Source organism: Ranitomeya variabilis, chromosome 5 (genome assembly GCF_051348905.1).
Source record: "Ranitomeya variabilis isolate aRanVar5 chromosome 5, aRanVar5.hap1, whole genome shotgun sequence".
Lineage (NCBI taxonomy): Eukaryota > Metazoa > Chordata > Amphibia > Anura > Dendrobatidae > Ranitomeya > Ranitomeya variabilis.
This window is the reverse complement of record NC_135236.1, coordinates 340,011,370-340,037,444: the sequence shown is the minus strand read 5'-3', so window position 1 is coordinate 340,037,444 and position 26,075 is coordinate 340,011,370. Positions and strand designations below refer to the sequence as shown.

Here is a 26,075-nt window from a genome sequence, read left to right as displayed (position 1 = left end):
ACGAAAAATAGAGACGCTACGGGTATCGGAAAATGGCACTTTTTTTTTTTTAAGCAAAGTTTTTAATTTTTTTTCACCACTTAGGTAAAAAATAACCTAGACATATTAGGTGTCTATGAACTTGTAATGACCTGGAGAATCATAATGGCAGGTCAGTTTTAGCATTTAGTGAACCTAGCAAAAAGCCAAACAAAAAACAAGTGTGGGATTGCACTTTTTTTGCAATTTCACCGCACTTGGATTTTTTTCCCGTTTTCTAGTAAAAGACATGGTGAAACCAATGGTGTCGTTCAAAAGTACAACTCGTCCCGCAAAAAATAAGCCCTCACATGGCCATATTGACGGAAAAATAAAAAAGTTATGGCTCTGGGAAGGAGGGGAGTGAAAAACGAAAACGCAAAAACGAAAAAGGGCCGCGACTTGAAAGGGTTAAAATTGAAACAAATTGTTTCAATACATGGACACACAGACAGCACACGGACAGCATATAGATGCTAAACATGGACACACGGACATCACACGGATCCCACACGGACGTACCATGTGAGCACACGGACACACGGGCACGGATAACTCCGGTACCGTGTTTCTCCGGTACCTGAAATATCTGGATGTGTGAGACTGGCCTTACAGCTTTACGCTCAACTATCTTTAAAACCTTTAGACTACGTTCCCACAATGACTAATTGGTGAGTTTTTAATAGTGCACATTTAGCCATGGCTTGCAGGGTTGTTTTTTTTTAGGATGCATTTTTTACCTGTGGATTTTCAGCATCTGATGCAATTCTATGGGGAATTTCATATAAAACTCAGCATACCTGCAAGAAAAGTTAATGGGTTGCAGACTTAAAAAGCAGCAGGTCAGTTTACACAATATAAAAAAGCGCAGTGGGTATGAGATTTCTATAAATCTCATTCACTTTGCTGGAACTGTGAGACCCTGAATTTTTTGCTAAGTGAAAATATGTGGTGTCAAAAACTCATCATAGGAACATAAACTTATGAAGCTTATTTTCCAGTTGTTTATATTTATATATATATACACTAAATAGAAATACCTATCTAAAGCAACCTAATTACTGAATGATAGCCTTATTCACAAGACTGATATACAGTGAAGGAAATAATTATTTCATCCCTTGCTGATTTTGTAAATTTACCCATTAACAAAGACATGAACAGTCTATAATTTTAAGGGTAGGTTAATTTTAACATTGAGAGATAAAATATAAAAAAATAAAAACTAGAAAATCACATTGTATAAATTATATACATTTATTTGCATTTTGCAGTGAGAAATAAGTATTTGATTCCTCTGGCAAACAAGACATAATACTTGGTGACAAAACTCTTGTTGGCAAGCACAGCAGTCAGACGTTTTTTGTAGTTGATGATGAGGTTTGCGCACATGTCAGGAGGAATTTTGGTTTTGCAAATCATCTCTAAATCATTAAGATTTTGAGGCTATCACTTGGCAACTCGGAGCTTCAACTCCCTCCATAAGTTTTCTATGGGATTAAGGTCTGGAGACTGGCTAAGACACTCAGTGACCTTAATGTGCTTCTTTTTGTTGCCTTAGCTGTATGTTTTGGGTCATTGTCTTCCTGGAAGACCAAGCAACCACCCATTTTTAATGTCCTGGCGGAGGGATGGAGGTTGTCACTCAGGATTTTACGGTACATGGCTCCATCCATTCTCCCATTGATGTGGTGAAGTAGTCCTGTGCCCTTAGTAGAGAAACACCCTCAAAACATAATGTTTCCACCTCCATACTTGTCAGTGGGGACGGTGTTCTTTGGATCATAGGCAGCATTTCTCTTCCTCCAAACACGGTGAGTTAAGTTAATGTCAAAGAGATACATTTTTGTCTCATCTGACCACAGCACCTTCTCCCAATCACTCACAGAATCATCCAGGTGTTCAGTAGCAAACTTCAGATGGGTCTGCACATGTGCCTTCTTGAGCCTTGCGGGCACTGCAGGTTTTTAAACCTTTACAGCGTGTGTGTTAGCAATGGTTTTCTTGGTGACTGTGGTTTCAGCTGCCTTGAGATCAATAACAAGTTCCCCTCAAGCAGTTTTAGGCTGATCACTCACCTTCCTCATGATCAAGGATACCCCACGAGGTGAGATTTTGCATGGTGCCCCAGATCAATGTCGATTGACAGTCATTTTGTATTTCTTCCATTTTCTTACTATTGCACCAACAGTTGTCTCATACTCACCTAGCGTTTTACTTATAGTTATGAAGCCCATTCCAGCTTTGTGCAGGTCTATGATCTTGTCCCTGACATCCAAGCTCTTTGGTCTTGCCCATGTTGTAGAGTTATAGTCCGACTGTTTAATTGAGTCTGTGGACAGAAGTCTTTTATAAAGGTGACTATGTAAGAGAGCTGTCTTTAATACAGGTAATGAGTTGAGTCATCTAACCTGTGGAGTCATTATCTCCAGGATGTCTGAGAGAAGAGAGAGAGATCAAATACTATGCCTGGCATAGCCGCGGCATGCGCTGACTGACATGTCAAAATGAACATTGTTCTCCCCTCTAGCATTCGGTTTCAATCATGGTGGCGGCGTTGGTTCAGTCACCGTTCTGAGTATACAGAGCAGCGCTGTAACCACAACCTGGCCGTGACTGACACTGACTCTACATTGAGGTCGGCTGTCAGTCAGGGCCGAGGACATGGTGACTGAACCCTCAACGCTGTGACTGAAACCGAAAGCTGGAGGGGAGAATATAGTTAATTTTCTCCCCACTGTATTCGTCTGCGTGCATGCGCCGGGCAGCATAATAATGTGTTAACCTGCAAATTAAATGCATATCTGCAGGTTAACAGCATTATTTCTAGTGACAGGTTACCTTATAGCACAAAAATGTACCAATAAAAATGCTCGCCACCCGGGCGTAGAACAGGTTCAATAGATAGTAAAATATTTCTTTATTAACATGTATCTGTTAAAAAAAGTTCATAGGAATTAAAAACATAAAAAGATTAAAAAAATAAAAAGTTATCAAAAAAGAACCCATGCAATAGGTTAAATGATCCCAAAGGAAATCCTATCAGACATCAATGCCGGTATTACATAAGAACTCCCAATGAGTCCCAATAGTGGCACTGTACAAGAAGTAAGTAGTCTGCTAAGGTCTGATAAAGAGATAAAGAAATATCCCAAAAAGTATACAGCCAAACTAGTAGGAGAGTAACAATCATGTGTCAGTTAACTCACCAAACAATACATGATGCACATTTTGCCAATGGCTTTGATGCGTCATGTATGCGAAAAAAATGTGTGACTGAATGCAGCCTAAAGGGGTTTCTTCATATAAAAATGTCATTTTAGGCCTCATGCGCTGAGTCTGTATGCCGCTGTATAGCGCTTCTGTACCGCGCTGTGTAATGAGTTAATCTCCCTGTTTGTTTAAAGGGAAAACAGAGGTATGGATGGTTTCTTACACCTCTGTGGGTACAATATTATACTTCCATACCACTCTCCATTGTCTTTCATAACAATCTGCACAAACAGATATTGTAGTTTGTAGATGCAATATAGTTAGATAAGTATTTTTGAAAAGTATTTATGTTTTTATTGTCTTTGCTTTAGGAGTTAATAGCATTTGGACTGAGTAATGTATTGTGTGGGTCCTTTAAAGGATTTGCTGCAAGTACATCTTTATCAAGATCATCTGTACAAGAGAGCACTGGTGGCAAAACCCAGGTAGTAACATATTTCATAGAAATTCTTGTGTTTCCTGTTCTCATTACAACAATGGTCATTTCTATTGTGAGATCAGTCATAGGACATCCTCTAGTTTTCTTAAAGAGGGTGACCATCTTCCTACAATCGTTTGGAAAATGACAAATGATAGTTAAAATATACATTTATCAAATGTATATTGATTACATTTTTCAACTGAATCCATTATTTAAACCCTTTTGTCTTTGTGTCAGATGTTCTTTAGTCCTTTACCATCTGGACACAGATGCAAAATTCTCTCCATCCTTTATGGAGAGATTATTACCGTATATACTCGAGTATAAGCCGAGATTTTCAGCCCAAATTTTTGGGCTGAAAGTGCCCCTCTCGGCTTGTACTCGAGTCACGGTCGGCGGTGGGGTCGGCGGGTGAGGGGGAGAGAGGGCCGAGGCATACTTACCTGCTTCCGGGGCTCCTGGCGCTGTCCCTGCCTGTCCCACGGTCTCCGGGTGCCGCAGCTCTTCCCCTGTTCAGCGGTCACGTGGGACCGCTCATTAGAGAAATGAATATGGACTCCACTCCCATAGGGGTGGAGCCGCATATTCATTTCTCTAATGGCAGTAACGGTGACCACTGATAGAGGAAGAGGCTGCGGCACCGAAGACCAGCTGTCTGGGGGAAGGAGCGGGACGCCGGGAGCAGGTAAGTATTACATATTCACCTGTCTGCGTTCCACACGCCGGGCGCCGCTCCATCTTCCCGACGTCTCTCCGCACTGACTGTGCAGGTCACAGGGCGCGATGACGCATATAGTGTGCGCGCCGCCCTCTGCCTGATCAGTCAGTGCGGAGAGACGCCGGGACGGGACGCTGAGGAGCTGCAAGCAAGAGAGGTGAGTATGTCATTTTTTTTTTTATTGCAGCAGCAGCAATGGCACAACTTTCTATGGTACATCTATGGGGCAGTAATGAACGGTTCAGAGCACTATATGGCACAGCTATGGGGCAATAATGAACGGTGCAGAGCACTATATGGCACAGCTATGGGGCAATAATGAACGGTGCAGAGCACTATATGGCACAGCTATGGGGCAATAATGAACGGTGCAGAGCACTATATGGCACAGCTATGGGGCAATAATGAACGGTGCAGAGCACTATATGGCACAGCTATGGGGCAATAATGAACGGTGCAGAGCACTATATGGCACAGCTATGGGGCAATAATGAACGGTGCAGAGCACTATATGGCACAGCTATGGGGCAATAATGAACGGTGCAGAGCACTATATGGCACAGCTATGGGGCAATAATGAACGGTGCAGAGCACTATATGGTACAGCTATGGGGCAATAATGAATGGTGCAGAGCACTATATGGCACAGCTTTCTATGATACAGCTATGGGGTAATAATGAACGGTGCAGAGCACTGTATGGCACAGCTTTCTATGGCACAGCTATGGGGCCATAATGAACGGTATGGAGCATCTATTTTTAATTTTGAAATTTACCGGTAGCTGCTGCATTTTCCACCCTAGGCTTATACTTGAGTCAATAAGTTTTCCCAGTTTTTTGTGGCAAAATTAGGGGGGGTCGGCTTATACTCGAGTATATACGGTAGATTTTATTAGTTTATATTAGATATTATTATTAATATTATATTAGATATTATTAGTTTAACCCCTTTAGCACCAGGCAATTTTTCATACTTGCATTTTTGTTTTTCTGTTGACATAGCCATTGGCTTGTTTTTTGTAAGATGTGTTGCAGTTTTGAATTACACTATTCATAATAGCATTCAAGGTACTGTAAAAATGGAAAAAGTGTGATGAAATTGTAAAAAAAAGAAAGTTTGGGGCTTTTTTTGTCTTTTTTATGATGTTTATTCTGAGGTAAAAATGTATTTGAAACATGATTCTCCAGGTCAGTACAGTAAGATTCTGATGCTGCATAGTATTTTTATTTCATTTAACTCTTTTGTGACCTTGGATGTATGGATGCATCCAGGCAATTCTGCGTGCACAGCTCAATCAGCCGAAAAATACAAAATTTTAGCTCTCAGAATAAAGCGATGCAAAAAGTTATTTTTTCTATGAAATAGTTTTTATTGCGTAGAAATGTCAAAACATAAAAAATGAAAAGTAACTTGGCACACACGTGATCAGATGCTTGTGTGATTTAATAAGAAGAGAGTACATACAAACGTTTCGGTCATAGACCTTCTTCAATGTACTAGACAAATAATAAATAATAACAAAGTAAATAAAGTATATACAATAGAGGTAGATAAATAGATAAGTAATGGTCCAAATGGAGAAACATGATTGTTATGACAATTGACTTCATACTGAGAGTCTGTACTGTGATACAATATCGTGAAGAAACTGGCCAATAATCATGCTCTGGAGAAGACTACGATACAGTGTCCGTTGAGAGGAGACTTGTGATTATATATAGTGCATAGTGACATAAATAAAGGCGTCTATACCTACCCTCTCTCTGAGAGTCTATTTGATGAGCGGATTTTATAGGGGAGGAAATAGTCCTGTAAAATGCATGCTAGATCAGAGTTGTAATGGTATTATTATCGCTGAGGTAGAATAGGATGAGAATGAACATACCCCTTAATGCGTCTGGTGGTGATGACTATGATCTGAGCGCTAGTGAGGCTCTGTGGAATAAAGTAATATCCATATAAAGTGCCGCAAATCAGAGTCCAGGGAAGTGCTGCGTGAGCAGGCAGAAGCCTGGCTTACCTATGATGTCTCCGTTCAGGACGCGGTGTCCACCGCTTGTCCTCAGTGTGGTGAGGCTGATGTGACGCTGCCGTTTAATGGGCGCGTGTCGTGACGCGTTACCGGAAGTACTTCCGGTAACGCGTCACGACACGCGCCCATTAAACGGCAGCGTCACATCAGCCTCACCACACTGAGGACAAGCGGTGGACACCGCGTCCTGAACGGAGACATCATAGGTAAGCCAGGCTTCTGCCTGCTCACGCAGCACTTCCCTGGACTCTGATTTGCGGCACTTTATATGGATATTACTTTATTCCACAGAGCCTCACTAGCGCTCAGATCATAGTCATCACCACCAGACGCATTAAGGGGTATGTTCATTCTCATCCTATTCTACCTCAGCGATAATAATACCATTACAACTCTGATCTAGCATGCATTTTACAGGACTATTTCCTCCCCTATAAAATCCGCTCATCAAATAGACTCTCAGAGAGAGGGTAGGTATAGACGCCTTTATTTATGTCACTATGCACTATATATAATCACAAGTCTCCTCTCAACGGACACTGTATCGTAGTCTTCTCCAGAGCATGATTATTGGCCAGTTTCTTCACGATATTGTATCACAGTACAGACTCTCAGTATGAAGTCAATTGTCATAACAATCATGTTTCTCCATTTGGACCATTACTTATCTATTTATCTACCTCTATTGTATATACTTTATTTACTTTGTTATTATTTATTATTTGTCTAGTACATTGAAGAAGGTCTATGACCGAAACGTTTGTATGTACTCTCTTCTTATTAAATCACACAAGCATCTGATCACGTGTGTGCCAAGTTACTTTTCATAATTATAAGGTTTGGGCACCTACTTGAGCACCACCTCCGATAGTAGTGCCTACGGTTATTTCTCACAAAACATAAAAAATGTCTATCAATGAGGTATCGCTATAATCACATACTGACTTGAAGAATAAAGCTGCCTTATCAATTTTAGCACACGCAGAACAGCATGAAATAAAACAATTACTGAATTACTATGCTACTATGTTACTTGTTTTTGTTCATTCTGCCTCCCAAAAATTGGAATAGAAAGTGATAAAAAATGTCATGTGCTCGAAAATGGTACCAATAAAAATGTCAACTCGTTCTAGGAAAAAACTAGACCTCACATGACTCTTTCAGCAGATGTATGGAAAAATTGTAGCTCTCAACATATGGCGTATGGCGATGCAAAATATAGTTTAAAAAAAAAGTGTCTTTTAGTGTGTGACAGCAGCCAAACATAAAAAAAATACATCTGGTATCGCTGGAATTGCACCGACCCAAAGAATAAAGTAGTCTAAATCTCTTATACCGCGCAAGGAAAGGCGTAAAAAATAAATAAAACTAAGAGTATGTGCACACGCTGCGCATTTTGCTGTGGATCCGCAGCGGATTTGGCCCTGCGGATCTGCAGCAGTTTTCCAGGGGGTGTACATTACCATGTAAACCTATGGAAAACAAAAACCGCTGTGCACATGCGGAAAATTCAGCGCAGAAACATAGCGGTTTATTTTCTGCAGCATGTCAATTCTTTTTGCGGAAACGCAGCGTTTCTGCACCCAGTGACTATACATTGAGTCAGACAAATCTGCACATCAAAAAACGCATGACAATCTGCAACAAATCTGCAACAATTCCGCGTGAAATCTGCAAGCATTTTGACCTGCGTTTTCTGCCAAGAGATGCACATTCTGTGTGGAAAATTCCGCAGTCCAATCCGCAACGTGTGCACATACCCTAATTCTTCATTTCCTGATGATTTTTTTCATTCTGCCTAAAATTCTGTGACACACGCATGGTGTCAATATGATTACTGCACCGTTAAATAAACTCATTGAGAAGTGTAGTTTGTAAAATGGAGTCATTTATGGGGGGTTCTGCTGTTCTGGCCCCCTCAGGGGCTCTGCCAATATGACATGGCACCCTCCAACAAGTCCAGCAAATGCTGAAATCTAATAATGCGCTCCTTCCCTTCTGAGCTTTGCACTGTGACTCAAAAGTAGTTTTCAATCACATAGGTTGTATCGGTGTACTCGCTTTCGATCGCAGCATTTAGGAGGTTAAACAGCCAGGGGTGGTGCTGGCACCATTCCTGGCTGTTAGTGCAGAAGCTTGGCCACTAGCACCACCAAGCTCCTGCTGTGATCGGGCAAGAGGTGTTGATATTTTATGTCACTGGGGGTCGTTAAAGACTGAGTGAATTCCAATTAAACAGATTGACAGCAGAATTTAAATGGGTAACAGCAGCGAAGCCCAGCTCAGGCTGCTCTTAGACACAATGCCGGCCATATAGCATAGCTGGCATCTACCACGTGTAGAGAGAGCTCATCATCTCTTGAGCACCCTCCACATGCAATCACCAATTATGTTCATGATTTTTCTTTAAAGTGTTAAGTGACCAAGGGGTTTGAATAATGAGAGTCGAAAAGGTGATACAGAAAGTTGCCATCTCATGAGTCACCTTTAATCATCTAATCTGATGATGTCTTGACATAGAAGAGAGTGGAAGCAGTTCACTACATGCCAAGATTCAAAGGACCATGTAGCTTCTGGTACACACAGGGAAGGCCTAAAAATGATAGAATTAATTGAAACTTTTAAGCTTGACAATCCCTATAACTAGCTACAATAAAATATTGCTGCTATAGTATAGTTTCACATCTTTGCTCTTTCCTGTGACCCTCTTTGTAGGTTACCGTTTTTCTATAATTTTCTTTTATGTAGTCCAATCTTTAATTCTGTAGGTCGCTGGAATAATATCTGGCTTGGTTGTCTTGATTGTGACGTTGGCTATTGGATACCTCCTAGAACCATTACCAAAGGTACTCATTGTGGTTTACTATAACATGACTTGCAACGATAATGCACACTCATTACATCTTTATTCATGTATCTGGCTGCTATGCAACCTTCATAAAATGAGACGTCACAAGAGCATACACAATAATCTGACACTTTCAATTTTTTCCTCCGCTCCCTGGTGTCTGAAGAAGGGGTTTAAAACTGTAATAGTCTATGAAATTTCTACGTAATTTGACTCCCATTGATTTCAGATGCCATAAAGCACATGAAAACTGTACAATTAATACGAGAAGACAGTGTGCTTTTCAATATAGCTCCACACAAAAAAGCAAAATTAAAAACATGGGATATTCTCTGTATAAGGCTGGAGTCACACTAACCGTTTAAAAAATGATTCCTATTCTCACTGCCGAGAGTCGCATGAGCGTAATGCAAGTGTCATGCGAGTGTCATGCAGTACAATCCAATTTTTCACACCTGGCATTTGATTTACATCCGAATGCAGTGCGATTGCTATCCGATTGCAATGCGATTTTAACATGAGCTGTTACATAGAGAAAGTCTCTAAGTCATTTACACATCGTGTTCAAATGGAATATTCTTCAAAACACATATATGAGTAAGTATAAGAGTTTTTTAACATAAACAACAATATTCCTCATCTTTCCTCAGAGATGATAGTCTGTGAAAATTTCCCAATGCGCTTGCGCTGACATCAGAAAGGTGAAGTGAGTTCATTGACTGTGAACTCTAGGACCTGTCTGATGGCACAGTGAGCATGAGAACTTTCTCATGCTCACTGTGCCAGAAGACAAGTAATAGGAGTTCACAGGGAGACACTGACAGGGAGACACTGAGCACACACTGTTCAGTGTCTCTTCTGGATGACAGGCTGTATAGTCACATCATGCAACAATGCAGCCTGCCATCTAGATGTAGCAGACCTAGACCCGTCATGGGACAAATAGAATATCATCTTCTCTGCGGAAAGGTGAGGAATATGGTTGCTTGTTTTTTTTAAAACTTTTATTGCAGAAGACAATGTCATCGGTGGAATGGGTGAGTTCATAAGTATTGTTTAATTAAGATTTATTAAAGGAGTCTGTGTTATTCTTTCAATTAAAGTACTTTTTTCTGTGTGTGTGTTTTTATAATATATGACTATGGGGTTAGTAATGGAGGATTCTTATTGATGCCTCTCCATTACTAACCTAGGGGCTTGATGTCACCTGACAATACAAAGGTGACATCAGACCCCCCAACTATCACCCCATTTGCCCCACTACAGGGCAAGTGGGAAGAGAGAGGCTAAGTGCCAGGATTGGCACATCTTAGAGATGCGCCTTTTCTGGGGTGGCTGAGAGCTGATGTTTTTAGCCTGGGGGGGGGGGGCAATGTGCATGGCCCCTTTGTAGGCAATTAATATCAGCCTGTAGTTGTCTGCAGTTGTCTGCATAGCCTTTGCTGGTTATTATTAAACACTGCACTAATTGCATTTGTCACTGACATCTGAATATCTATCTATTTTATGTGTATATACTGTATGTAATCCATCTATTCTATCCTGTCGGCTCCTGCTGTGATTTTACACTACGTGGCTGCTGAATTTCCGGCTTTTCTTCTATCTATCTATGTAATATATACATATATATATATGTGTGTGCCACTAACATGTATATATCTATGTATTCTATGTGTCTATATATCTATTCTATTCTAACCTGTCACTCTGTGATTTTACTGTATGTGACAGATGAATTGCCGGCTTTTCAAAGGACAACGGTGTGTAAAAATCGGAAAGCACTCACATGGTCTGAGTGCTGTGCGATTTCTTTCTCGCACCCATAGGCTTGCATTGGAGAGTCTCTGCTGAGTCTTGGTGCCAATCGCAGCATGCTGCAACTTTACATGCAAGTCGAATATGCCTGAGAGAAAAAAAAATGATGTGAGCTGCCCCATAGACTAACACGGGGACGAATGCAATGCAATGTTTTCTCACATAGCACTCAGCCATATTCTACGGTAGTGTGACTCCAGCCTAATATACAGGCTTATGTATCAAGTGACGGACACAAAAGGTTCTTCATTTCTAAAGCTGACAATTGAGGCATATACATTTTCTATAATACTAGGTTTTATGTTCTTTTATAACTTTTGTCATATGATTAATTAATATTATGACTTTTGTTTCAGTCAGTTTTGGCAGCAGTAATATTGGTGAATTTAAAGGGAATGCTAATGAAATTCAATGAAATTCCAGTCTTATTTAAGAGAGACAAATATGACTGTGTAAGCATATTATTATTATTATTTATGCCTTTTTACATTTTATGATTATTAATATTATGTATATTATATTATAGGAATAATCTTTTTTGCATGCTAATTATAGTATCACAGTATAAAGAAGAATTAAGTGGAGGAAATATTATTATTTTTAGAGCACATTAATTCCATGGTGCTCTACATGTGAAAAGGGTTTACATACAAAATACAAATATAAATTACATTTAACAAATTTACAGTGATATAGAAGGGAGAGGGCCTTTCTCTTCCGGGCTCACAGTCTACATACATAGAGTCTTACACCATACAACATGTAAGAATATGCAGTACTGAAATTGAAACGACGTGGGTTAATGCTTAGTTCTTCATCATGTCCTGGATTGTCGTCCTGCATGTGAACAAAATACACTCTTCAACATTGAAATTGCAAGACCAAGAAGGAAAAGACATGGAATTATGGAAATCACATGATCAATAGACATGTTTATAATATGTAAATTGTAAGTATATTATATTATTATATACACTCACTGGCCACTTTATTAGGTACACCTGTCCAACTTCTTGTTAACACTTAATTTCTAATCAGCCAATCACATGGTGGCAACTCAGTGCATTTAGGCATGTAGACATGGTCAAGACAATCTCCTGCAGTTCAAACCGAGCATCAGTATGGGGAAGAAAGGTGATTTGAGTGCCTTTGAACGTGGCATGGTTGTTGGTGCCAGAAGGGCTGGTCTGAGTATTTCAGAAACTGCTGATCTACTGGGATTTTCACGCACAACCATCTCTAGGGTTTACAGAGAATGGTCCGAAAAAGAAAAAAAATCCAGTGAGCGGCAGTTCTGTGGGCGGAAATGCCTTGTTGATGCCAGAGGTCAGAGGAGAATGGGCAGACTGGTTCGAGCTGATAGAAAGGCAACAGTGACTCAAATCGCCACCCGTTACAACCAAGGTAGGCCTAAGAGCATCTCTGAACGCACAGTGCGTCGAACTTTGAGGCAGATGGGCTACAGCAGCAGAAGACCACACCGGGTACCACTCCTTTCAGCTAAGAACAGGAAACTGAGGCTACAATTTGCACAAGCTCATCGAAATTGGACAGTAGAAGATTGGAAAAACGTTGCTTGGTCTGATGAGTCTCGATTTCTGCTGCGACATTCGGATGGTAGGGTCAGAATTTGGCGTAAACAACATGAAAGCATGGATCCATCCTGCCTTGTATGGAGCATCTTTGGGATGTGCAGCCGACAAATCTGCAGCAACTGTGTGATGCCATCATGTCAATATGGACCAAAATCTCTGAGGAATGCTTCCAGCACCTTGTTGAATCTATGCCACGAAGAATTGAGGCAGTTCTGAAGGCAAAAGGGGTCCAACCCGTTACTAGCATGGTGTACCTAATAAAGTGGCCAGTGAGTGTAATTATTATATAATATAATTATGTAATTATAATAATAATTATTATAATTATTATTGTATATATTATTATATTATTATTAATATTAATATATATTATATTATATTGATTTATTCAGTATCAACTATGAGCCGCATACAGTAATACAATCACTTTTACACCTTTGCATGCTATTAATGAATTTATTTTTTATTTATTTTCCTCACTTATATAGTTCTATTAATTCCACAGCACTTTACAGACATTATCATCACTGTCCCCATTGGGGCTCACAATCTAGCCCCAATCCCTATGTCTTTGGAATGTGGGCGGAAACAGGAGTACCCTGATGAAACCCACACAAACATAGGGAACACAAACTCATGTTAGATGTTGTTCGTGATGGGATTTGAACCCAAGACCCCAGTAACAGTGCTAACCCCTGAGCCACCATGCTGCCTTGTAGGGCAGGTAAATTGCCAAGATCCACTGCTGGCAGCTCCCTAGTGGCAGCATGTATTTCTGTATGTGGTGCTCATACTTGATACTAAATAAATTGAGATGTTTTGAAAATTATGTTTCCATTTTTTTTCATCATTTGCATATAAAGGTCTATTGATTGTGTGATTTCCATAATTTCTCAATTTTTCCTTTTTTGTGTGGCAATTTCAACGTTGAGGAGTGTATAATAGTCAAAAAGGGATGTGGGGATACCAATCACTGATTTTTTTACATTTATTGCAGCTTGTGTGGGTCTTGGCATTCCTTGCATCCGTAATTCTTGGATTGGATCTTGGACTTGCTGCAGGTGTAGGAATTGAACTTCTGACAGTCGTGTTCCGCGTTCAGTTGTAAGTATACGTTTAATTGCAATTCTATAAGCAGCCGTCCACCCTCAGGTCCCTGATTCACTGCCTGTGGTAGATGTTTTGACAGCATTGAAGTGCAAGAGTAGTAACTTTAAATTTGTGCCTAAAATATTAGCACTCACTCATGTCATACAGCGTAATGAACATTTCACATAAGTATGCTCTTTCTGCTAGAAATATTGGATTTAGAGGCTCTTAGCCGGACAACCATATTTTTCTCACTGATTCCTCTTTCATGGACTTTCTGCTTTATTTGGCTTATTGGATCATTCAGGTGGGCCTACAGATCATTAGTTAATGACCTATGGAGATGCAGAGTCTGCTCCATAATTCTCCTCCCAAGAATTATTTGTCCCTAACTTACTATATGAATAATAAGAATAAATAAATATATAGTTACGACATTACACTGGAACCCAAGGACAAAGCAGGTTGATACGTTCCAGACACAAGGGTCAAAGGATTCCACCATCAAAGAAATGTGAAAATAAGTATTACTTTTAGTGATGGGTGGACCTGAGGATGTTTGGGTCCTTTGGGTTCCGCTGAACTTTAACACTAGGTGTCCGGTAGGGACACCGAACTTTACAGTTCAGGTTCACCTGTCTCTAATTACTATAATTAGTACTATTCAGGCATTAGCTAGAAAAAAAATGTCAAATGTTGTTGTGTCTTTTTTCTAACCTTTTCACATAATTTTGCATTTCCTTCAGCCCCAAGTTTGTAGAGATCGCTAATATTGAAAAAACAGACATCTACAGGAATAGGAAGGACTACAATGATGTAAGTCATGGCATAATTCCCAGGTATATGTGCTTACAGGTATTATTCATCAAACTCATTAAGTGTGTTATTGTGCACAGATCTGTGAGCCAAAAGGACTGAAGATTTTCAGATGCCCATCTCCATTATTTTTTGCCAATAGTTCTTTCTTCAAAGATAAGCTCATTGCTGTTGTAAGTCTTACATCCACCTTATACTCTCTAGTTAATATCGTTTTCTGTGTAGTATTAGTGCTAGAATTTTTTTTTATTTTAAGGCGGGATTCAATCCACTGTGGGTGCTGCGGAAGCGAAATAAGGCCCTGAGAAAGATAAAAAAATTAGTGAAGAAAGGAGAATTACAAGTTACAAAGGTAAGTGGGGTTCATAAGATTATATGATATTCATCACATCAGTTTCGATACTGGTAGTATGTAATGTAGTGTTTAACCCTTTCATAACTGTTGAATAAATTTAACTTCGGCGTTTGCTAGGCTTTGTGCAGTGTCACCATTTCTCTGTTGTCGGTGGTCTTGCAGCGCTCGGGACCCCCAGAGTTCTGCAAGAGCTGGGATTCCAGTGCAGAATGATAGCACTGACCTGTGACATTATAGGGACCTGATTGGCTCAGGTTCTGGTGATGTTATCCCTGTGTTATCTTCTAGATGCCCGATCAATAGCGATCAGGGCATTCACAAGATTGTGAAAGTGGGCATGAAAGAAAGTGGGCTCCTCCTCTCACCCCCAGGCACCCCTGTGATGTGATCACGGGGGAGCCGATTGCTGTCATGGCAGTCAGCTGCCAGCTCACCCCTTACATTACGGTGGCCTGTTAGACTCAACCAGCAGCAGGGTCTAATAGGCGCTGAGCCCACATCTTTTCTGGCACATTTCAACAGCTGACATGTGCCCCTAACAGCTGCGGGTGGAATCGCAATCCACCCGCTGCTGTTAACCTGTTAAATGCCGCTGTCAATTTCTGAACGTAGCATTTAACATGACCGCGCCGGTAGTACAACTCGTCCTGCAAAAAACAAGCCCTCACATGGCCATATTGACAGAAAAGTAAACACTTTGAGTCTGGGAAGAAGGGGAGCAAAAAATATAAATGCAAAAACGGAAAATTGGGTGAAGGGGTTAAAAAAATACAAATTAAAATAAAACAAACATTAAACCAATAAATACGTATATTGATATAAAAACAAAAATAATTTAAAAAGTATACATATTTGGTATCGCCGCGTCCGAAATTACTCAATCTATAAAACTGTCACACTAGTTAACCCCTTCAGTAAACATAGTAAAAAAAAGTTTTCAACATAACGCCAAAAAAAAGTGGAATAAAATGCGATTAAAAAGACAAATGTAAATAAAAAAGATATTGCTGAAAAAGTCGTCTTGTCCCACAAAAAACAAGCCAATGTACAGCGCAATCAGCAGATAAATAAAAAAGTTACACCTCTCAGAATATAGAGATGCAAACACAATTCTTTTTTCTGTAAAATAGCTTTTTATTATGGAAAAGCAGTAAAAACAATTATATAAATGTGGTATCGCTGTAATCGCATTGATCCGAAGACTAAAGCTGTCTTAACACTGTTATCGCACAGTGAACTATATTTAAACAAAACCTCAAAAAACAAATCCTGAATTGCTGGTTTCCCATAAATCTTAATAGAAAACGATCAAAAAATAATATGTGCCCTCACATGATTCTGAGAGCAGAAATATAGAAAAATTATACGTCTCAAAATATGGCAATGCAAAAAATTTTTTTTCTATAAAAAGGGTTTTTTAATGTGTGACAGCAGCCAAACATAAAAAAATTACCGTATTTTCAGGCGTATAAGACGACTTTTTAACCCCTGAAAATCTTCTTAAAAGTCGGGGGTCGTCTTATACGCCGGGTATCGCCTTGTATGCCGGGTGTATATGGTGGGTGGGGGGGGAGTGGTCCTGATGACGACGAGATCTCGGGACGAGATCTGAATCTGAGCATGCGCCGCCCCCAGCGGCCATTTTCCCGGAGGCCACCGCATCGCACCTATTGAGCTGCCTCCGGGAAAATGGCCGCTGCTCAGATTCAGATCTCGTCTCCCGAGATCTCGGGACGAGATCTGAATCTGAGCAGCGGCCATTTTCCCGGAGGCCACCGCATTGCACCGATGGAGCTGCCAGCGGGGCCTCCGGGCTTTAAGGAGATGCCGGAGGAGCCCCGACTGCATGAAGATACACCGCCGCCGCCGCCCCACAGCACAGAGGCCCCACACTGCAGAAGAGGAGCCGCCGCCCCACAGCACAGCACCCACGTGGCACAAAGAGGAGCAGCAGCCGCCGCTCCCTGCACAGAGACCCCACGCTGCAGCGCTACGATGAGGTAATGGGGATACTCACTTTCCTGTGAGACGCCCCCTCGTCGTCATCAGGACCACTCCCCCCCCCAAAAAAGGCACATTAGTCACCGGCCCTATAAGACGACATACGGTGTATAAGAAGACCCCCGACTTTTAAGAAGATTTTATATTTTAACTGGTAAAGTTGGGGGGTCGTCTTATACGCCCAGTCGTCTTATACGCCGGAAAATACGGTATATAAAACTGTTATTGCGGCTCAACATTATAAAATTCTGTGAAGCATCTGCGGGTTCAAGGTGCTGATCACACATCTAGATAAATTCCTTGAAGGGTGTTGTGTCCAAAATGGTGTCACTTGTGAGTGGTTTCCACTGTTTAAAAATGGGTAGACGTGGATTCACTCTGTGCTGCTGAATAAGTGATAGTCCGGACGTTTGTCATATAGAATGTGGAATGTAGAATGTGTAGAACTTATTCACAGTTCTCAGACTCCTTCATCAGGAAAATACCACAGATGTACCTGTGCTTTAATTTCTGTGAAGACCTGAAGAGTTAATAAACTTTTCGAATGCGGTTTTGTGCATTTGGAGGGTACAGTTATTAAAATGGTGTCACTTTTGGATATTTTCTGTCACATAGGCCCCTCAAAGTCACTTCAAATGTGATGTGGCCCCTAAAAAAATTGGTTTTGTAAATATTATTGAAAAAATGAGAAATTGCTGATTAACTTTTCATCCTCATAACTTCCTAATTAAAAAAAAATACTGTTTCAAAAATTCTGCTGATACAAAGTAGACATGTAGTAAATTGTATTTATTAACTATTTTGTGTAATATAACTCTCTGATTTAAGGGTATAAAATAATAATTTAGAAAATTGGAAGACTTTCAACATTTTCCTGAAAATTACAATATTTTCACCAATAATCACAAAAAAATATCGACCATAATTTACCACTATCATGAAGTACAATATGTCACTAAAAACAATCTCAGAATCACTGGGACATGCTGAAGTGTTCCAGAGTCGTTGCCTCATAAAGTGACACTGGTCAGAACTGAAACTATTGGCCCGTTCATGAAGTTTAGAACAGGATCTGGTGCGAAAGGGTTAATTATGTTGAATTAAAATTCCTATTCTAATAGAAATCTCACACCTAATGTCGTTTTTCAGAAAGGTGTTATATGTACGTCATATGATTATAAGGAGTCTGATGATGAAGAGGAGCTGGACAACAACACGATTGAAGAGCTGGACCAACCCATAAACACTGCAGATCTTCCCATTACTGTGGACTGGAATGCAGATCTTCCCAACAATATCCAAGTTCCCAGAGTAGACCTTCATAGCTTAATCCTAGACTTTGGGGCAGTCTCATTCATTGATATTACCGGCATGAAAGCGCTGAAAGGAGTGAGTATGACAGTACAGTTGTTCTGTTTTACATATGGTAATATTTATCAGCCTTCTGTGCCTGGATCTGCTAATTGTTTGTCTTAATAATTAAATAACAAATCATTCTCAAATTTATGATGCGTTTTTGTGCTCCTGAAGCTCAGATTTATAACTGTTTACTAAGGTCCTCATAGTGGAGCCTTACTCCTACAGAGTCAGATGGCCACCTATCAGTTTCTTTCCCTGACAAAAGGGTATCGTTAGTACGAAGGAGTAAAAAGTGGTTAGTTTTTCCAAAAGAGACACTATGACTATGGTATATATATATATGGTATACATACCGTACTCCTTTACTGTGGCCGTCAAAGAAATATCAACAAAAGATCTAAAATGTGAGGATTTCAGAGGCCTACCTTAAAACCCATTGATCCCAGTGCAAAATCTTTAATAGATTCCACTGGTATCCTGCACTAACTATAATACTTTTTATATATATTTTTTTAATAATGTACATTACAATTATAATAATTCAATAGTGCACATGTTAAGGAATGGGCTAAAGTATGACATGCTAACTCACAAATTGAAGTGATTAATTAAAGGAAATGTGTCACAAGGTTTTTGCTACCTTATCTGTAATGTCGGAAAAGAAACCCTGATTCAAATGATGTGTCATTTAGATTACTGGATGCAGAAGTTGGGATAAATATAGAGTTCTTAGATTTAGCAATGCAGCAGAGCTGAGAAAGCTAACCCCGCCCACACCAGACTCTGCACATAGTCTATTGACAGTGAACTGCTTATCACAGGAGAGGAGGTACATGCTGGGAGGTACATACCAGCTAGTCAGGGCAATGATAATGACCCAGTGATAAAACCTTCATTGTAAGTAAGCAACAGCACACAGCCTGTTAATTGACTCATCATTGAATTCATTGTTTTAACCCTTACCTCACGCTGTCCTCAGATTACATAGTAAAAACCTGTTGATAGATTCCCTTTAACAAGGGTTGAAAATGACTGCCTAATTAATGTAATTATTTTACAGATTTTACAAGAATTTATCAAGGTTGATGTAGACACGTATATTGTTGCTGCAGACGGTAAGTTCCTAATTTTAGTTAATATATTGTAAAGGTCAAAATGAAAGAAATGTATTTTTGAAAACTGATGCAAAGAATTACAAATCTCACAGCAGACCACCACATTGCATTTGCAGTTCAGTAAATTATTTATGTATATGTCATATAAAATTAAAAATATGTTTTTGGATGTAGATGGTAGCATAAATGATACTCATTTTATTTATTTCTATCCCCTGTTAGATACATTATTGCAGGGACATAGGGAAGGTACACAAATATAAAGTTTTACACATGCAAATAGACACATGCAGATGTAATTTGCTCATTAAGTGCCATCAGCAAAATGCATATTTTATGCAGAATGATTGCTTTCAAGATGCATTCCTCCCATCAAAGTTTATATCCTCTTAATATATTGTAGTCATCATACTATATTACACTGTGTACTTACAATTGCAAATTTTGCCTTTCTATCAAGCTAATTCTTCTCTTTTCTCTGTTCTATGTAGAAATGGGAAATCTATTTCCCCAGCATGTATCATCCCCTCTTCAACTCCTGACCCAGCTGCTCCTCCCCCTGCCATAGATATTTGCAATGGTTCATGACTTGTGCAGAGAAAATTGACCTCCTGTTTCTACTTAGCGCTTAGAAGGATTTAGCTAGTCAGTTTTTAATCACGTGATATCACAGACCTACTGGAAAACAGAAGAATTTTCTGGGTAGAAGGACAAAATGAGAAATTGTAAATACACAGTGCTATATAGTATGATATAGGGTTGAGCGACCTTTACATTTATAGGATCGGGTCGGGTTTCACGAAACCCGACTTTTTCAAAAGTCGGGTCGAGTGAAATCGGCCGATCCTATAAAAAAGTTGGGGTCGGGGTCGGCCGAAACTCGAAACCCAATGCAGTGCATTGGGTTTCCAATGGTTCCCAGGGTCTGAAGGAGCGGAAACTCTCCTTCAGGCCCTGGGATCCATATTTAAGTGTAAAATAAAGAATTAAAATAAAAAATATCGCCATACTTACCATCTGATGCGCCCTGGTACTAAGCGGGAACCTTCCTTCCTTAGAATCAGCCTTCCAGGACCTTGCGGTGACGTCGCGGTGACGTCGCGGCTTGTGATTGGTCGCGCGGCCGCCCATGTGACCGCTCGCGCGACCAATCACAAGCCGCGACGTCACCGTGACGTCACCGAGGGTCCTGGAAGGGCTGATTCTTAGGAAGGAAGGCTGCCGGAAAGAAGCCGAAAGAAGCCGAGGGTGAGTATATTCCTATTAGGTATATACTCACCCTCGGACGCACCCTGCTTCTTTCAGGCAGCCTTCCTTCCTAAGAATCAGCCCTTCCAGGACCCTCGGTGACGTCACGGTGACGTCGCGGCTGGTGATTGGTCGCGCGAGCGGTCACATGGGCGGCCGCGCGACCAATCAGAAGCCGCGACGTCACCGCGACGTCACCGCAAGGTCCTGGAAGGCTGATTCTAAGGAAGGAAGGTTCCCGCTTAGTACCAGGGCGCATCAGATGGTAAGTATAGCGATATTTTTTATTTTAATTCTTTATTTTACACTTAAATCTGAATTCCGATACCAATTCCCGATATCTTAAACATATCGGGAATCGGTATCGGAATTCCGATTCCAGATTCAGAAGATCGCCGACTTCATGGCCGACCCCACACAGGGGTCGGGTCGGGTTTCATGAAACCCGACTTTGCCAAAAGTCGGCGACTTCTGAAAATTGCCGACCCGTTTCGCTCAACCCTAGTATGATACTTACAATATATTTAAAGGATAAAAAATTTGATGGGAGTGCGTCTTTAATATACTGTCACAATTTAAAAAGTTTTTAATAAGACTTTTAACAATTGATTTGTTATATTATGAATTGGCACAGGTTTTGGGCACAGATCTGCCTGCGTGAATCCAGTTTCATAATCAGTGCATACCACTGGAAATTTTTTCAGCTTCTGTCATTATTCTATAGAAATTGTGGTGAATTATTCAGTCTGGTGTTTCTTATGCCTGTCTGGAAACTATAGCCCACTGGAGTAAGGTGCGCCAAATTTATTTAGAGACATGCCTCTCAATACATGTAGGACATATTTTGGTGGTCCCAAAAATATATGTCATCAAATTTTTGCACAGTTTTCAATTGCGACAATTTTTATGATTTTTTTTTGTATGTAGAAGGGTTAACACCTCCTTTGAATGTTTGAATAGACAAAGATGTGGTGCAAGTTTGCTTTGATTAACATTTAGCTCTGTTTATGAAATTATGCATATATTGTTGATTGCTAAATACTCTAGATAAATTGCTCAAAAAGTGCCATGTAATTCTTACAGTTCCATATAGAACACATTCTCTAAACAGTGTGCTTTTATTGTCACAAATAACCCAGACATTTAGTGCAAATTATATTGTCTGAAGAACCATACATTGCCAAAATAGCATTGCATACAACTACCATATTTTTCGGACTATAAGACACACCTAGTTTTAGAGGAGGAAAATAAAAAATAAAGAAAATTGAAGCAAAAATGTATTCATAACACACTGTTATTGGGGGGGGATTCTGCTTCTGACACTGTTACAGGGGTAATGTCACCCAATTCTGTACTAATGTCCCCCATCCTGGTATATATGATCACCACTGTGGTATATATGGCCCCCCATACTGATATCCTGATGCTTATGTTCCCATCCAGATATATATGATCCCTATCCTGGTATATATGGCCCCCCGTCCAGGTATACATGGTCCCCCATCCTGGTATACATGGTCCCCCATCCTGGTATATATGGCCCCCCTATCCTGGTATGCATGGCCCCTCATCCTGGTATACATGGATACATGGATCTTTCACACCACACACATAAAAAATAAGCAACTTTACTCAACTTGCCTCTGCTCCCTCGCAGCATGGCATCCTGTTCTGATGCCAGCAGGTAACTTCAGCGTAGAAGCAGCGCATGATGTCACTGCCATGTGCCCCCACACACTAATGTCAGCTGCCAAAATACTCAGTGCTCCCCACGCCTGGGACTGTGGGAGTGGGGAGCATTGAAAATTAATTTAATAGCGGACACACGTGATAGCCCAGCCACTGCAGAAGAATGAATATTCACTGCTCCACACGCCCACAGTCCTGGCCACTTCTCACCACAGGCTTCAGTGTATAGAGGTGGGAGGGACTATGGGCGTGGCGAGCAGTGAATATTTATTTTCTTTTATTACAGGCACATGTTAGCTGCAGCCACTGGCTCCTGCCTTCTGTAACCCACACCACCACCGCTACCGCACCCCCCTAAACAGCCACACCCGGACTAAAAGGTATAGCCAGACTATATGATGCACCTCCCACTTTGTTCCAAAATATTTTGGGAAAAAAAAGTGTGTTTTAGGCCAGAGTCATATTAGCGATATGCTAATGACACTCGGCTCCTGCTCTGCTGTGAACAGGACCCGAGTGTCAGTACTTTATGCTCCGCTCCGATCCTCTCGCATGAGAGGAATGCAGCACAGCTGCGGAGATGAATTTCTGCAGCTCCTCTGCTGCCGGCGTTGGCGGGAATCGCACTGCACTTGGGTGATATCAGAGTCCATTGTGATGTTTCGCAGATTGAGATCTCAGGAGCCGAGAGACCAGGGCCTGCCACATCCTCCCATGGCCGAACACCACCTCCTCTCATTCTGGGTCCCTCATCATTGCCCCACTCCTTCCACCACCAGCTTCCTGTAGCAGAGACCATGCCTCCTGGGACACTGCTCCACCGTAGCCATCCCCCTGATAAGCTACCATTAAAATGGACTATAAGATGCACCACCATTTTATTAAAAATTTGTTTTGCCATTTTCCTCCCCAAAATTTGATGTGCATTTTATGGTATGCAAAATAGAGTAGCTGAGTGTTGTCTCACCATGTCTCTGTTTATAGATAGTGTAGTTTCTTTTATTCCTTTTATAGCACAGTGAAGATCAGTTATATTATGTTTCCTTTCTTAGAGAACACAGATGCAAAATAGAAATTTAAAAGTTCAGCCTTCTCAACATAATTTTTGACCACTTCACTCTTTTCATCCTGTAAAAATCCTATCTATGGCATCTTTTACTTTTCTTTTACTTTTTACATTCCCACAAAATCCTATTTTAATGCTTTTGGTCTCCCTTGCAAGCCTCACTTCATTACTGGCTTTAGCTCTTCTAATACTTGCCCTGTATTCCCTGCAGACATTATATTCTTCTTTAGCTATGCCCACCTCTTTCCTTTTTAGCAAGTGTTCTGTGTTCATCTATTCTGGTCTCTTTTTTTTTCACTCCCATCCTCCCCCACGTCATCCACTCCAAACAGAATTGACTTACTCCAGTTTATCTTCAGTCCCGACAAAGAGCCAAATCTTTCAATAAGCCCAATGGCACCCCCCAAGGAAGCGGCCGGGTCAGCCAGAAACAGTAGAATATCATCCACGAATAGCGCTACCTTCTCTTCAATTATCCCATATTTAAACCCAGACACCTCATCAGACTGTTGAATTTTCATTCTGGTCTCTTTAAATGCTGCAAATTCTTCCTTCTTTTCAGGATGACTAGTGATTGAGCAGTGAGAATTTAATTTAGCAAAATCTCCCATCCTTCTTGGACATTTTTGTCCTTTAGAACATTCAGTCATTGGACCTTTCATTCCCTTTTTCTGAGTTCATTAAAATCTTACAGATCTTCCTCCTCTTGTAATCCAAAATTCAAGGATAGCATTCCCAGCCACCTTTATGGCCTCAACCATTTCCTCCCTGTTGATAAGAATTTGGTCTATGATGGAAGATCCTCTGGTTCGCTCGTCTACCTTTTGAAAGATAAAGTTGTCAGCGAGTGAAGATAAGAATTCTCTATACCCATTACTTTTGCCTGAGAGAGATTCCAAACAAATATCTGAATAGTTAAAATCTCCCATGATCACTATATCCTACTTTTTTTTTAGAACAAAGATATCTGATGTAAAGAGTTCATCCATATCTTCAGTCTGTCCAGGTGGCTTATAGTAAACACCAACAATAGTGTCCTTTCTGTTCTTTACTCTTTGTATTCTTACCCAAAGAATTTCTATAGAGCTACCATTCTCTGAAGCTTGGATCTCTGTGGAGATATACACTTTCCTAACAAACAATACAATACCTCTTCCCCTCTTGTAAAGCCTGTTTCTTATAAATAAGTTGTAGCCTTCAAGGTAAAACTATGCACTTGGTAGCTCTCAGTTAAATCTAATTATCTATGAAATGTCACCAATTGATTTAAGGTTGGTTCATATAAATATGCCTATGATAAAAAGTCTTCAAGGTTTGTATGTCAATCATGTGTATCATCCCACTAAGTTTCAATGATGCCAATAACATCATATCTGTCTTCCTACGTTAGCCATTCCAATTATCCTTGTTTGTTTCCCATAGTCTGTGCCTTTGTAGAGACACATTTAAGTTTTAAATAAAGATAATTGGAGAGCTGATTTCAAAAATTAAACATGATTTTATTGATACAATGAAAAGTAACACACATAATCTTATACACAAAAATTATTGAGGAAGGAAAAGATAGGATCCACAACAGAAGCCCTGGGAATAAGGGATTGGGGTAAGAGGCAGTTCCACAATTTACATAAGAATACAGCATTGGAAGATCATGTAAATATACTCTCCTAGTGCAAATGTAGTAATATTGCAACAATCATAAAGTGCTTGTACTGAGGATCAACCAGAGGCTGGTAAGTATATTACTAGGAGCAGGGAACATGTATTAGTGATACTACTACAGTGATTAAATAAATAAAAAAAACACTGGAGTAGGGTTGAGCGACTTTCATTTTTTTAAGATCGAGTCGGGTTTTGTGAAACCCGACTTTGTCCAGAGTCGAGTCGAGTGCAGTTGGCCGATTATCGCTAAAAGTCGGGGATCGACCGAAACACGAAACCCAATGCAAGTCAATGGGGAAGCATAGTTGGCAGTGAGTGGAGGCCAGGAAAACACCTACAGTGCCCATTTTAATGCCAAAAACATCCATTCTTGTTTCTGAAGCTTGTCAATCTTAATTAACTTTATAATAATAGTTGGGCATTGGAAATTGGGGGTCATTTGGCAAAAGTTGTGGGGGGTAGGGCTGGTTCAAGGTTTTAGTGGGCCCAGGAAACGTGGACTACGTCACGGCGGTGGAGCCGGGAGAGGTAAGTATTTCAACGTTGCAAGTGCTGTGATCCTGAGCAAGCAGGGGGGCCCACTCGTTCGCATTGGCATTGGCACTGGCCCCTCAAAGTACAGCGGTGTGTTTGCATGGCGGGGGCGCCTCCCACCAGCAGCGACACTTTTGCGTACTCTGAGGGGCCCTGTGCCAGTGACATCGCCAACGAGTATGCCCCCCCCCACCTGATGAAGGAACCTGCACTTTCATCTGCACCTTCCTCTTTGTCCCTGTGTAAGGTGGTATAACATGCGGGAAGGGGAACCTTACTTTCAGCAGGGTCAGATTCTGGCTGTGTAGAGTGCAAGGGGAATGTAGTGGTGTAGGTCAATGTACCAGCAGACTCATCTAGCAGTGGCTGGGCAATGGGCAGGATGAGGAGGAAACAGATATAGGGCCAAAGAATAAA

At 40.6% G+C, this 26,075-nt stretch overlaps 1 protein-coding gene across 2 annotated transcripts in view; it reads left to right on the top strand.

Moving 5' to 3' along the window:
* The window catches only part of LOC143775980 (chloride anion exchanger-like), an 82,347-nt gene that overhangs the window by 42,890 nt on the left and 13,382 nt on the right, over positions 1-26,075 (top strand). For both annotated transcript variants that reach the window (XM_077264805.1, XM_077264806.1), the window contains 9 exons: positions 3,603-3,716; positions 9,232-9,309; positions 11,483-11,578; positions 13,719-13,825; positions 14,557-14,626; positions 14,707-14,799; positions 14,883-14,978; positions 18,132-18,371; positions 19,402-19,456. In XM_077264805.1, the coding sequence (XP_077120920.1) occupies positions 3,603-3,716; positions 9,232-9,309; positions 11,483-11,578; positions 13,719-13,825; positions 14,557-14,626; positions 14,707-14,799; positions 14,883-14,978; positions 18,132-18,371; positions 19,402-19,456 (949 nt within the window). The remainder of the gene's footprint in view (positions 1-3,602; positions 3,717-9,231; positions 9,310-11,482; positions 11,579-13,718; positions 13,826-14,556; positions 14,627-14,706; positions 14,800-14,882; positions 14,979-18,131; positions 18,372-19,401; positions 19,457-26,075) is intronic.